General features: G+C 45.6%; 1 protein-coding gene across 1 annotated transcript in view; it reads right to left on the bottom strand.

Moving 5' to 3' along the window:
- Positions 1–15,297, bottom strand: part of LOC310779348 (retinal guanylyl cyclase 2-like) — a gene marked incomplete at both ends in the record, with an annotated part of 126,536 nt that overhangs the window by 28,727 nt on the left and 82,512 nt on the right. Inside the window, 5 exons of the mRNA XM_083639887.1 lie at positions 4,964–5,032; positions 7,385–7,508; positions 10,432–10,595; positions 10,733–10,881; positions 11,250–11,393. Of these exons, the coding sequence (XP_083496013.1) occupies positions 4,964–5,032; positions 7,385–7,508; positions 10,432–10,595; positions 10,733–10,881; positions 11,250–11,393 (650 nt within the window). The remainder of the gene's footprint in view (positions 1–4,963; positions 5,033–7,384; positions 7,509–10,431; positions 10,596–10,732; positions 10,882–11,249; positions 11,394–15,297) is intronic.

Raw genomic sequence — 15,297 nt, 5'->3', positions numbered from 1 at the left:
AGAGACGCGTCCTGGACAGGTTTCCCCGCTCACATCACCGACCATCCATCATTAAAGTCCCATCACTGGTGGAACCGGTACCAGGGAAACCCGTCAAGCGATGGAACTTCCGAAAGGCCAACTGGGAGTCGTATGCTGAGGAGGAGACTGAAAGAAGGTCAGCTGGCCTGCCAGACCCAGACACAGCCGATCTGGATGCGGCCTATGCAGCCTACTGCCAGGTCCTCCTGGGTGCGGCAAAGAAGACCATCCCACGTGGCTATAACAGGAATTACATCCCAGGTTGGGACGAGGAATGCAGCCGCCTTCTGTGTGACCACCAGAGGGCTAGCTCCAGAGAAGAGGTGGACGTGACTGCAGCAGCACTGCTCCAGAAGCTGGATATCACCCGCAGGGCCAGATGGACAGAAGTCGTTGAATCAATCGACTTCACCCATTCTAGTCGCAAGGCGTGGCAGACCATCAACCAGCTCACAGGCAGAAATACAACACCCCACAGCTGCCCAGTCACAGCAAACGCCATCGCATCCCAGCTCCTGAAGAACGGCCGCTTCCCGGATGCTGACAAAGACTTTGCCCGACTGACATCGCGTGAGGTGTCTTGCATCTCGGGAGCGGCCAGTGTCGATTCCAACCTCTCGGGAGAATTCACAGCAGAGGAACTCAGTGAGGCCATGAGCAAGCTCAAGCCAGGCAAATCCCCTGGCCGTGACAACATCCACCTGGAGTTCGTCATCCACCAGAGCACAACAACATCTGGCTGGCTCTGTTCTTTCTATACATCAGGCTACCGGAGATTAAAGCTCCCAAATACTTGGCGCCGTGCCTCTGTCATAGCTCTGCCGAAGCGAAATAAACCTGCAGAAGACCCCAAGTCATACAGACCAATCTCGTTGCTCTGTGTCCCATTTAAGATCTTGGAGAGGATGATCCATAGCCGCATCGAGCCAGTGGTGGACTCACAGCTCCCACGGGAACAAGCTGGTTTCCGTCGTGGAAGATCAACAGCAGACCAGGTAACACTACTCTGTCAGGACATCGAGGACAGCTTCCAGGACAACGAGAAAGCTGGGGTAGTGTACCTGGATCTGACTGCTGCATATGACACCGTGTGGCACCGGGGACTCCACCTGAAGCTGCTGAGGACAATACCGGACCGCCACATGGTGAAGTTCATCATGGAGACACTTTCCAACCGCAGCTGAGGAACGGGGTACCGCAGGGGTCTGTTCTCTCGCCGATGCTGTTCAATGTTTACATCCACGACCTACCTGATACAGCATCCAGAAAGTATGGCTACGCAGACGATCTTGCCATCATGCTGAGCCGACCAACGTGGAAGGCGATGGAAGAGGGTCTTAACGAAGACATGGGCACACTGGTAGCATACCTTCGAAGGTGGCGTCTACAGATCAGCGTCGTAAAGACAGTCGCAGCGGCATACCACCTTAGCACCAGAGAAGCCAGGAGGGAACTTGAGGTGCGCGTCGACAACAAATGTCTGGAGGTCCAGCAAGCCCCGAAGTATCTTGGAGTGCGTCTGGATCGGACATTATCCTTCAAATAACACCTGGAAGAAGTCAAGGCCAAGGTGACATCCAGGGCCGCGCTGATCCGCCGCCTTGCTGGACCAACCTGGGGAGCCTCCGCTAAGACGCTGCGAATATCCACCCAAGCCCTGGTCTTCTCTGCAGCAGAATACTGCGCCCCAGTCTGGAGCAGAAGCCCTCATGCGAGAAAGGTCGACGTGGCTATCAATACCTCCCTCCGAATAATAACTGGATGCTTGAAGCCTACCCCTGTGTCCCTCTTGCCAGTCCTCGCGGGAATAGCACCGGCCGGCCTCCGACGGGAGGCTGCCACCCTCGCCCTGGCCAGGAAGGCACAAAGGTATGACTGGCACATCCTGCACAACACCACAATAACACCAGCACCTCCAAGCAGACTCAAGTCCCGCCACCCCTACAACAAGGCAGCACAAGAGATGCTCAACTCCACCTCTGAGGACATCTCCAGAGATGCATGGTTGGCAGCAGCTTGGAAGCAGGAGTGGGAGTCAGCCGGGCCCTCCCGAATCCACCGCTACATCTGGGACCCAGGAGATGGCGCCATTGGAGGAGACGACCTACCATGCCGGCAACGGACCACACTGAACCGTCTACGAACTGGGGTCGGTCGCTTTAAAACATCAATGAAGACGTGGGGCTTGGCAGACAGTGCGGCATGCGAGTGCGGTGACCCTGAGCAGACCGCCGACCATATAATCCAATCCAATCCAATCCAACTTTATTTATAAAGCGCTTTAAAACAACCAGAGGAGGACCAAAGTGCTGTACAGGGTACTGAAGAGCAATCAGCTAAAAACAATAAATCAATTAAATCAGATCAAATCAATAAAATGATAAAATGAATAAAAAGAATAAAAAGAATAAAATGAGTAAAATGAAATAAAATGAATCAAAAATACTAAAATGAATAAAATGAATAAAACATAATAAAAGACATTGCGTAAAATATATAAAAGCAAAGTCAATAAAATGCATAAAAAACAAAACAAAAACAAAGACAAAATATAAAAGCAACTCATGGGTCATAAAATCAGCATCCTACATGGCAGCGAAGGCCAAGGAGTAAAAGTGCGTTTTGAGGAGGCCTTTAAAGTGGGACAGTGAGGAGGCCTGCCTAATCTGCAGCGGTAGGGCATTCCACAGTTTCGGAGCCACTGCCGAGAAAGCGCGATCCCCTCTGAGTTTACGCCTGGTTTTAGGCACTGCCAGGAGCAGCTGGTCAGCTGACCTGAGGGAGCGGGAAGGTGCATGAACGTGCAGCAGCTCAGAGAGGTAGGGGGGGGCGAGGCCGTTTAGGGCTTTAAAAGCAAATAAAAGAACTTTAAAATTAATTCTAAAATGCACGGGCAGCCAGTGGAGTGATGCTAAAATGGGGGAAATGTGCTCGTGCTTCCGTGTGCCAGTTAAAAGACGCGCAGCGGCGTTCTGTACAAGCTGGAGGCGAGCCACGGAAGATCCACTAACCCCAACATAAAGTGCGTTACAGTAGTCCAGCCGGGTGGTGACAAAGGCATGGATGACAGCCTCAAAATGCTGCCTCTGGAGCATGGGTTTTATTTTGGCAAGCTGTCTTAGCTGAAAAAAGCTGGATTTAACCACTGCCTTAATCTGGCTATCCAGTTTTAATTCATAATCAATTTTGATCCCTAGGTTTTTTACGATGGGTTTAACGTACTGGGCCAAGGGACCTAACTCAACCAGGGGGGTCACCGAGGAGCCACCGAACACCATGACCTCTGTTTTTTTGTCATTAAAATTTAAAAAGTTTAAAGCCATCCAAGCTTTGATGTCTTCCAGACATTTGAGCAGTGGCTGGATGGAGAAGGAGTCAGATTTCTTTAGGGGGACATATATCTGACTGTCGTCTGCATAGCAATGGAAGGCAATTCCATGCTTCCTGAGTATAGAACCTAGCGGCAGGAGATAGAGCGAAAAAAGGACAGCGCCTAGTATTGAGCCCTGTGGGACCCCATACAGGAGAGGGGCAGTGGAAGACACAAAGTCTTCAAGGCTTACACAAAAGGATCGGTCTGCCAGGTAGGACTTGAACCAGTCCAGGGCTATGCCCTTGATGCCCACCCACTGCTCCAGGCGGGAAATCAGGATTTCATGGTCCACTGTATCAAAGGCAGCTGTTAAATCTAAAAGCACAAGGACAACGCAGTCACCAGAATCGGTAGCTAAAAAGATATCATTAAAAACTCTTAAAAGCGCAGATTCAGTACTGTGGAGAGATTTAAAACCGGATTGGAAAACTTCAAGGATGTTATGTTCATTTAAAAAGGCCGTTAGCTGATTGTACACTGTTTTCTCAAGGATTTTTGAGATAAAGGGGAGCTTAGAGATAGGCCTGTAGTTGGATAAAGGTGCAGGATCCAGGCTCGGCTTTTTAATCAGTGGCTGCACAACTGCATGTTTTAAATTTGCAGGTACCACACCTGAGGAGAGGCTACTATTTATAATCTCAACCACAGATGGCCCAACAGTGGGAAACACTTCCTTAAAAAGGCGTGGAGGGACAGCATCTTTGGGGGATCCTGAGGGCTTCAGTTTATTTACTAGCTCCTGCAGGCCAGATAGGGTCACAGGTGTAAACGTCTCAAAGACAGCATCACAGGGAACAAGCACTGAGGGGTCGAGCGCAGGTGGTGAAATGACAGCCCTAGCAGAAGATACTTTGTTAATGAAAAAATGCAAAAAGTTTTCACAGACAGTTGGGGAGGCCTCAATGCAGGCAGTCTGTGGTGCATTTAGAACGGTGTTAATAGTTTTAAACAACACACGGGGTTTGTGACAGTTGGATATGACAACATCAGCAAAGTATTTTCTTCTGGACTCTCGTACAGTAGCTTGGTAGTGACGCCAACATTCCTTAAAGATTTGAAAGGACACATGTAAATTGTCTAATTTCCATTTTCGTTCAGCTCTACGGCACTCGCGTCTGGAAGAGCGAGTGGTCTCATTTAGCCAGGGCTCGGATTTGGCTTTGGGCCGCCTGGATTTAAAAGGAGCCACAGTATCCATAACAGTAATCACCATCTGCCCCTTATATAGACCACCCTCGGAAGCCAGCCTCTTCGACCTAGGACCAGAGATGCGGGCATGGCTACACGACACCGAGTTGGACGTCTGACGTTACACGAAAGAAGAAGGAAATATCAGAAACTCTAACCATGTAGGCATCTCCTATTGGCTCTACCTGCAACACAACACATAGGAGACATCAGAAACCCTAACCATGTGTCTCCTATATTCTCTACCTGCAACACATCATTTAGGAGACATCAGGAATGCAGTGCTTAGCTTAGTGTTTAGCTTAGCTTTAGTGTCTAACTTAGCTGAAGTGTTTTTGTCAGGTGCTAGAGGTAAAATGTTATAGATAGTAATGCTCATACCTTATAGACATCATGAGTACCAATGATGGCATCAAACAAGGTGTACAGGTCATTCAGTAGATCAACCACCTGGACACACACACACACACACACACACACACACACACACACACACACACATACACACACACACACACACACTTCAGTTATCAAAAGTACAATAATAATGAGATGGAAACATAGAGCCATGGTCCTCAGTACCCCAGCCCTGCTGGTTCCTATCTCACCTGATTACCTTCATCTGGTAACTGATTATGTTTACCTAGTAACTGATTACCTTCACCTGGTAACTGATTACCTTTACCTGGTAACTGATTGCCTTCACCTGGTAACTGATTGCCTTCCCCTGGTGTCCTGCAGGTCTCATTCAGCCCCTGATCACACAGGTGAATGCAACAGAAAGCCAGGCTGTGGTACTGGAGGACTGGACTGACAGTGTAAAGTGAGTGAGTGAGTGAGTGAGTGAGTGAGTGTGTGTCTGTGTGTGTGTGTGTGTGTGTGTGTGTGTGTGTGTGTGTGTGTGTGTGTGTGTGTGTGTGTGTGTGTGTGTGTGTGTGTGGTAAAAAGTGTGTAGCTGTATTCCATAGGTTCACTGACAGTGTAATGTTCATAGTTTATGCTTTTCTTGGGTGACATTATTAGAAAGCACTCAAATTTCCATTGTTATGCAGATGATACCCAATTATACCTATCAGTGAAGCCAGATGAAATTAATCAATTAATTAAACTTCAAGCATGTCTTAAACCAGGACATAAAGACCTGGATGACCTGCAACAAAACCGAAGTTATTGTGCTTGGAGAAACATTATCTAATGATATAGGTATTCTGGATGGCATTACTTTGGCCTCCAGCTCCACTGTAAGGAATTTGGGAGTTATCTTTGATCAGGATTTTTGTCCTTTATCTCCCACATAAAACACATTTCAAGAAGTGCCTTTTTTCACTTTCACAAAAAATTGTTCAGGCATTTGTTACTTGTTGGCTGGATTATTGCAATTCTGGATTATCAGGTTGCCCCAAAAAATCCCTAAAGACTCTCCAGCTGATTCAGAATGCTGCTGCATGTGTTCTGACAAGAACTAAGAAAATATATCATGTTCCTCCCATACTAGCTTCTCTGCACTGGCTCCCCGTAAAATCCAGAATATAATTTAAAATCCTTCTACTAACCTATAAGTAACTAAATGGTCAAGCACGATCATAGTACCTTATTACCCTACTAGAGCAGTGATGTCATCAGTGATGTCATAAATTGTGACATCATCGTGGCGAGGCCACACAGGGCGAGCTGCATATGCGAGCTGCAGGGTGGGCGAGGCCGGGCAGCGGCCGAGCCTAGGGATCGAGCGCGCGTAGTGAGCCATATCTGTTTACATTCATGTCCCATTCGTGCATCTTACTAACTTGACTTCTTCCCGGAGTTTTTGTGTCTCCCATTTCAGACACAATAGAGAGCCGCAGTAACGAGTCCGGAAATCATCGATGCTAACAGCCCTGGTTCAACACAGTTTTCGCCTATGGGAGTTTTGAATGGGTTTTTGGCGCGATGCTTCTAATAATCTCTCTGGGCAACGCTGGCTTAATCAAACGCGAACCAGTGTTTAGTAACATCATCTTCACACACGAGGACCACTTTTACGAGTTTTGAAGCTTTTACTTGCCGTTAAAAGGACGGCTAGCTAGCAAACGGCTAAATGAGACTACACTTTTGAGTCGATGGGGATATATACGTCAATAACGTCACCACTTCAAAGGGCGAACACGGAAATTCTCTTTCCCTCACCTGGTTCAGCCCCGTTCAGCCCGGGGTAATCAGTGCACACATCAACAACAGTCCAGGTTGAGTGCTGACGTGACGTGGAAGCCTATGCGACAGTGTGTAGTTCTGGATTAGCTTAGCTGGAGCATTTTACTTCTAGGGCTCGCATTTACGCTTCAAAACTCATGAAAGTGGTCCTCATGTGTGAAGATTATCCCGCTGAACCTTGGTTCGCGTTTGATTAAACTTGCGTTGCCCAGAGACCTTATTTGAAGCATCACGCCAAAAACCCATTCAAAAATCCCATAGACAGAAACAGTGTTGAACCAGGAAGTTCGGGACTTCCGCATTCAGCCTACAAAAATACGTCATCCCTGCGGCTCTCTATTGATCCCAACTCCAGTGGGAAGAGACCTACCACTACTATTACTATTATTAGTCATGTTCTTACTGCTACCATTACTACTGTTGTAAGTTAACAGTGCATTAGTATTACTACTTGTGCTTATTATACAGTAGTTGTTAATGGTATCATTATTACTGCCATTAGTGCATCTCTCTCTCTCTCTCTCTCTCTCTCTCTCTGTCCCCCTTTCACTCAACCCAACCGCTCATGGCAGATGAACGCCCACCCAGAGCCAGGTCTGCTCAAGGTTGTACCTCTATAGGTTCACTGAGAGCTGAGATGGTGGTGAAGCCAACGATGTCACTGAAGTAGAGCGTGGATTCAGAGTAATGTTCAGGTCGGACGGGCTTCCCTTTCTTCAGTGACTGAGCCACTGACCTGTCACATGTACAAACACATTATTAGTATTACATCTTATCTTAAAGGAGAATTTCGGTTTATATGAACCTGGAGCCCTCTCCCCACATTAATTATGATCTGACGACTCACCCAGTGTTCTCCGGTGCGATTCTGAGCCTCCTAGGCGTTGTTTTGAGCTAAATAGTGTCCAAGCCAAGAAACATCAGAATGCTATTAAATCAAATCTTTCGGTGAGCTACTCTTCTGCTTGTAGACAGGACAGACGTGCGAGAGAAATGAGCGCAGGAGGCTCAGAATCACACTGGAGAACACTGGGTGAGTCGTCAGATCATAATTATTGTGGGGAGAGGGTTCCAGGTTCAAATAAACCGAAATTCTCCTTTAAGTCATCTTAAAAAGTCTTTATTTGGTGCAGATCAACAATTCACTGAGGTTCCGACACCCCAATCTGCAAGCTGGCTCATCAATTAGATACAATCATCCAATGCACTCAACCACATTGACAGACCAACATATGAATCAGTAAACATGTCAAATGCCACAACATAACAGCAAAATGACCAATGTATATTAACACATTCACTGCCAGCTGTTTTTTTTTTTACTGTAGGTAGCTTCTGCCAGAGGGTTTTTTTGAGGATTCTGGCTCATCTTTCAAGACCTGAGGATTCTTTTCTGCTAAGATTTTGTGAACACAAAATATCTAAAAAGAACTAATAGAATGTGTGCTTTCTCTGTCTAAAAGAGTTAGTTTGTAGAGTTAGTAGTTATGTAGGCATTAGCACTTGAATACAGCATGGTTTCAGCATCTGAAAATTTAAGCTGAGATAAATAGCTTTTTGTGAAATTCGATAGAACAGTCACTTTAACCATTCATTTTTGGCATCAGTAAGACGTCAGACATCTAAACAATAGTTTTGAACAGTAATTTCCTCCATAACAGCAGGAAACACCCCTCTCCTTCAAACTCCTCCCTCCATGTGTGTTCTTCTTGGCTGCAGCGGGCGTGTCACAAGCGAGTTGCTGCTGCTGCTGCTGCTGTGCCTGTCTGCTGGCGGCCGCTGGGCAAGTCTGGATGGGCTCGCTCGTTTCTTGGAGTTTCGGTTGAGAGCTTTGATGAAGCTTTTGTGATTCTGGTCTTATTTATGCTGCGTGTTTCAAAGTGTGTTCCACCCGTAATCTATTATGCAAATTTGCAATCCCTCACCGCCAGCAATCAGCGCGAAAGCGAAAGCGTTTTCGCCAATCCATTCTACAGTATGAGAATGGTTTCATCGCGCGTTCCCCTGCAGTTTTGGCTCTGCTTTTTCTAGTCTTGGAGAGCACTGTCGCCACTTAGTGGGTCGGTGGAATGGGTTGTACACGTTCGGTGGCTCCAATATTTATATAAGAGATGTAAAAGGGTTAGATGCACATCCCACGGTCAAAAAAAAAAAAATCATTTTTTTGACGTATTAACACATTAAGTGCCAGAGACGGACTAATTCGTCTTACATAATCCAGCGCTTAAGTGCCAAGGACGGACTAACTCGTCTTACATAAAGATTTTTTTTTTTTGACAGTGGGACATCAATCAACCCCTTTTACATCTCTGAGATAACTATTTGGAGCAAGATCATGTGTGTAATCTATTTTACCGACCACTAAGTGGCGACAGAGACCGAGAGAAGTCACAGCCACGGGACCCAAAAGCCACAAAAGCAGCCGCCTCCCGCGGACATGGCTTGGCGATTTTACAGTCATTAGCCCGGACACACACACACAGAACGGACAGAGATCCCTTCCCCCCAGAGCCGCGCAGCAACGCGCGAACACACACACACACACACACACACACACACACACACACACACACACACACACACACACACCGCGGAAGCAAGCCATTCAAGGAAATGGCGACGCGATTTTACAGTAATCCAATTCAGACTCGTCTTGCCCGACAGGCAGACAGGCAGGCAGGCAGCACAACGCGCTTCTGACACGCTCCTCCTTCCTCCTGGAAGGAGGAGAAGACACACGGAGGGAGGAGTTTGAATGAGAGGGGTGTTTCCTGTTGTTATGGAGGAAATTACTGTTCAAAACTATTGTTTAGAATGTCTGACGGTCTTACTGATGCCAAAAATGAATGGTTAAAGTGACTGTTTCACAAAAAGCCATTTATCTCTGAATAAATTTCCAGACGCTGAAACCATGCTGTACTCAACGGCTAATATCTACATAACTACTAACTCTGCAAACTAACTCTTTTAGACAGAGAAAGCACACATTCTATTAGTTATTTTTAGATGATTGATGTTCATGAATTCTTAACAGAAAAGAATCCTCGGCTGTTCTAAAATGAGCCAGAATCGTCAAAAACACCCCTGGCACAACTTACCTACAGGAATGAAAACATGGCTGGCATTCAATGTGTTAACACGTCATTGGCAGTCAACCGTTGGATTTTTTTTTACGTATTAACACGTCATTGGCAGTGAACGTGTTAAAAACCAACAATGGTTATTTTCAAAAGGTAAATCTACTCATTCAAACGCAAGTTTTTACTAAATGCAATTTGCATTCTAAATTGCATTTATTAGTCTTATGACTAATTTAACTATAAGACCTACAGAGATGGAACATCTGTATAAGATTATGTAGGCTGCAACCTCAGTTAATATAGTCAAACAATAGATTAACCTCAATGACAAACAAACAGAAATCAGTAAATTGTCAACTGCAAACAAATACAGCAGATTGACAGTTAAAAAAAAAGTTAAAGACATGTTAAAAACACCTTATGGCTAATTGCAATTATAAAAAAAACAAGAGAGGTTAAGTTCCTCATTTAAACCTAAGGGCTCTACTGAGTTCTGTTCATGGATTCAGAACTGAACTCCGTTACAAAATATACAAATGTGAGACATACTTGACATTTATTTTGAAATGTGAGACATACTTTGGCAGCAGCTGTCCGATGAGTTTCTCCGTCTTGTTTCTCTCTATCTCCAGTTCATCTGTTCTCTCTCTGATCAGATCCTCCAGGTTGGAGCTGTACTGCTCCAACATCCGCAGCATCGAGTCAATGATGTTCGCCCGCTTGCCTCTGTTAATACCCCGAAACTACAGACAGACAGGCAGGCAGAGAGACAGGCAGGCAGGCAGACAGACAGACAGACAGACAGGTAAGACTTATTTTTGAGGTATTTACACCAGCCAGCCAGCAGGTGGGAGCAGCAAACCAAACCCCTCTTAGTTACCTGTTTGAATATCTCATCGAAGGTGGGTCTCTTACTGGGATCTTCATTCCAGCACTCCGTCATCAGGTTCAGACACTCAGTAGGAGCTTCATCCACTGAAACCACGGGCCTGCAGAGCGGAGGAGGTTGCTTCAAACGCTCCACTATCTCTGGATCAGACAGACAGAGAGACAGACAGACAGACAGAGAGACAGACAGACAGCTGGTCAGCTGAATTTTGGAAGTTGCAGGTGCCTTATGGTATTTTTAGTAAGTCCTGTCAGAAGTCCATTACAATAATCAATTTTGCTGGAGATAAAAGCATGAATACATTTTTCCAAATCTTGGTTTGTCATGACCTTCCTGAGTTTGGCTATGTTTTTAAGGTGATAAAATGCTGACTTTGTTATTGCTTTTAAATGACTGTTAAAACTTAGACCGGAGACTATTAAAACACCAAGGTTCTTTATGTTCCCTTTTGTTTTTAGCCTTTTCCGTTAGATGAGCAACAGCCCTGAGCCTCTCATCTTCTTCTCACCGTGTGGCGGCATGTCCATCATGGCGTAAGGAAGCGTTCGTGAGATCACTTCCTGTATGATGATGGAGAAACTGAAGACGTCACCAGGAAACGTTCCTCCTCTGACCGGGTTCCTCAAGAGCTCTGGAGCCGTCCACAGCAAATCTGACAGACAGAGAGACAGACATAGAGTGAGAGAGACTGACAGAGAGCCAGGCAGGCAGGCACGCACGCACGTGTGAGCCGGGCAGTGAGACAGTGTTTTGTATTTCTTTATTATTTCCTTTGCAGTGCTTTACTTACAAGCATGTGTAAGTTTTGTTTGCAGTGTTTAATTATTTTTGGGTTGTTTTGTTGCGTTTCCTTTTGAATTTATGCATGCTCTTATTGTCTAGACTTGGTTTTTGTTAATTGTCTCAAGCTTGACTATGGCTACACACCTGTTGTTCATTTGGCGTCAATTACCACCAATCTGTGCTGAGTGAGACACACCTGTGACAAGAAAGACGGGCCTATTGGAAAAAAGATGGAGCTGAGCCAACCAATTGGCTGGCTCCAGAGGATGGACCTGTTGGTTGGGGGTATATAAACTGTTGATACAAGAACACACAGAGGACAGTGAGGACAGTGACTGACAGTGGAGCACACATGGAGGAGAAGCGGTGGAGAGGGGAGCAGCTGAGGTCTCTGCCTGTGGGTAAGGTAAGGGGTGGGCAACTGCGCCGTTGCGGCTTGGGCCCCTCTCTCTCCAAGCGTACCTATGGGCATACCGTAGAAGACTGACGGGAAATGGGAGAGAGGGGGGGAGACCCTAACTTTGCCCACCAAGGCTACTGAGACCCACAGGCGGAGTGAGGCTCTAGAACCGCTAGAACAGCAGAACCAAGCAGCAGCAGCAGCAACCTGTTTTAAACTTGGCCAGAGCAACTGACGAGAAGCAGTGGGGCAGACCTGGACGAGACCCAGCCTTGAAGCACCGCTCGCTAGCGGCCAGTAGAGGGAGAGAGTCAAATCTCTCCCTTCCGCGTAAGTCTCCGACAATCCTGGTGTTTATTGTGCCTGTGGTATAGACCCCTTATACGCTTACGTCACAATGACAACAAGCAGCGTCAGATGCGCAAGACGGAGGCAGAAAGACAGACTCCGCGCAGCCCTGTCAAGTAGTTTTCCAGTGGCCCGAAAACTATTCGAGCAAGACATGTCTTCGTGTTGTGCAGTGCGATGCCAGAATCGGAAAGCTATTGTAGCAGAGTATTCGGGTCCGCCTATTCACACTTGGTTAATAAAATAATAAACGATAGAGCCAGGCTGTAACGTTATAACAAGCTTCTCCCCACATATCCTGTTCTACGCAACTCGAGGGAACATACACAGCCTCGCACACACGCAATAGAACACAACACAACACTGAACAGTCTGTTACACTATCAACAAAGCAAGGACTCAAGTTTTACCGAATCCCGTCAACTCATACTGCTTTTAATGCTAACCGTAGGTGTCTTTGGTTGCAAGCTGAAAGAGGAAATCGTTAAAAATGCCCGACTTTGCAGTGCTCGCTCATTTCATATCAGGTAAGCTGTAGTAGGCTGCTAGTAACAGCCACATCGCTCGGTTAGTTAACAACCAAGTAACGTTAAATAATGTCATTATTGAGTTGAACTGATTGGAACGATGACATCATTAAAAATGCCCGACTTTGTAGTCCTCTTCATAATCAGGTAAGCTGCCTGAAACTGTAGGCTGCTCAGCCACATCGCTCGGTTAGTTAACGACCAAGTAACGTTACATAATGTCATTATTGAGTTGTGTGCATTATCATCATAACAATATATCTTTGCAAGTTAAAGAATAATTATCTACGCTATCCCCAGTTATAAAGGAATGCACGATATGTATTGCTGGCCACTAGGCTTGGCCAATTGACAGCGCCAGTGTGTATGGGTCTGTAAGACATATCCCATTAAACAACGTTAATTTTGATGCATAACATTGCTTATCACTAGGCGATAAGCTGTGGTAGTAAGCCGAGAACTGCATTTTAAAACTAAAATCTAACTGTCGCAGATAGGCACAGAGCAGTCCTGACAGCGGGGCTTTTACACAGTTCTCAGTGTCTGTCAATGCTGGGCTCACGGCTTTTTGCCTACACGATGCGCGCGCAGCTCCAATGTTGACAGCTGTATAAGGGGTCTATTGCCGAGTAATAAGGGTGTTATAAAAAAGGACAGTTGACTCCCCTCCAGTTTCTGACTGCAGGTTCGACCTGAAGAGGAGAGGAGGCCCCTGGATGGTGGACGCAGGATTCCCCCCAGTGACCCAGCACGTGCACTTTATGGGACAGGCCCAGAGGTTTAGCCTGGCCATTTTAGCTGCTGCATTATAAAAAGGACATTGTGATAGCTCCATTTTAACTCCCTGTCTTTTATTCTTTCAGATTTAGATAGCCACTGTTTTTGTATTTTAATATTTTAGAAATTAAACCTTGTTATTCCCTGGCACTGTGTTATTCCCTGGCACTGTGTTCTTGTTCACCTTTTTTTATACACCACTGGTTTTAACTGCTCTCCACCCGATAGAACGAACCTGTTTTAATATTTGTTTGGGTCAATTTATTATAACCTGTCACCCTTATCCCATTCAAATTTTAGTGCTATTTAAAAGAGTCCTAGGCTCTTTAAATCTAGGTGGCGTTGTCGGTTTTTTAATATAAGAGTACTCTAGCCTAGCCCCGCCACGGGCGTCACACACACACACACACACACACACACATACAGTGAGACAGACAGACAGACACACGCACAAACACAGTGAGACAGACAGACCGAGTTAGTAGTTGGGCATATTGTTTTAAGCTGTAGATTGTATGTTTGTAATGGCAAACCTAGTGCAAAAAACATTAAATTTGTTAGCGGTTAAGATTATTAACCTTTTAGGCCCCTAATGGCAAGAGTGGCACAAGGTTAAAGATTTGGAACATGAGTAGTGGACTGTAGCTACAGTACGTCTCCCAGAAGAGCATGTTGACAAAACTAAATTACTTGATATTAGAAAATATTGATTTCGGCTGTTTTGGGGTTTCGCCAGATTTTAGTAGCCCTGGCTTTCATTCAGTATAAGATTATTGTGAAATTGAATGCTAAATCTAGTTTTGAAGCTCATATAGGGTGATAAGTGGCTACTTTTGTCATAGCCTACTTTGAGTCCTGCCGTCCACAAAGCTTCAGTTTTTGCTTAGATCGTTCTAAAGCTGGACCACGTTAATGTAATCAGCTGACACATCATGGCAAATTTATGAAGAAAAGAGCAAAGCCGTGGTATGCAGCGCCTGCCCTGTTTAAACACCCACATTCATTCTGGCTGGCTTCCATGTGGGCGTGACGGCATGTAGTGACATGTGTGTCTGTAACAATATGTATATATGATTGGCTTTATTAATGGCTTGGGGAAACTACATATTTGGGCAAGACTTACTGTAACGTTACTGCTATCAGTCTGATGCCCGGGCTGCACATATTGTCAAGATTCAAGATTCAAGATTTTTTATTGTCACTCCATGGTACAAGTATCACGTGTGAAATTCTTGTGCTGTGGACTCCGTTTACAACATAGTACAAATATAACAGCTAGTGCAAAAACAACAAGAGACACAACAAGCAATAAGGCAGTGTTGTGATCGACACTATAGTGATAAGACAAGTCAGAGACAGTGGCATATTCACTGCACATAGGTGCACATGTCGTGTGCATACTTTAGACGTGCTTAAACATTTTAAATTCGGCGTATTTGACATACAGGTGCCAATAGCATATTCCTTATTAAACATACAATTAAACTCGGCGTTTTAAATTCGGCGTATTTGACATACAGGTGCAAATAGCATATTCCTTATTAAACATACAATTAAACATTAGACATACGTAATGGTAGCAGCTACAGTGCGGTACAGTACGGCTACTTCACTATTTGTGTATGTTAAGGAGTCTCGTGGCCTGCAGGAAGAAACTGTTCCTCAAGCGATTTGTGCGTGCTTTTGGAACCCTGTATCTTCTCCCTGAGGGTAACAGGGAG

The sequence above is a fragment of the Poromitra crassiceps genome (genome assembly GCF_964638095.1).
Source record: "Poromitra crassiceps genome assembly, chromosome: 7".
Classification (NCBI taxonomy): Eukaryota; Metazoa; Chordata; class Actinopteri; order Beryciformes; family Melamphaidae; genus Poromitra; species Poromitra crassiceps.
The sequence above is the reverse complement of the archived record's forward strand: the minus strand, read 5'-3'. Positions and strand labels throughout refer to the sequence as shown.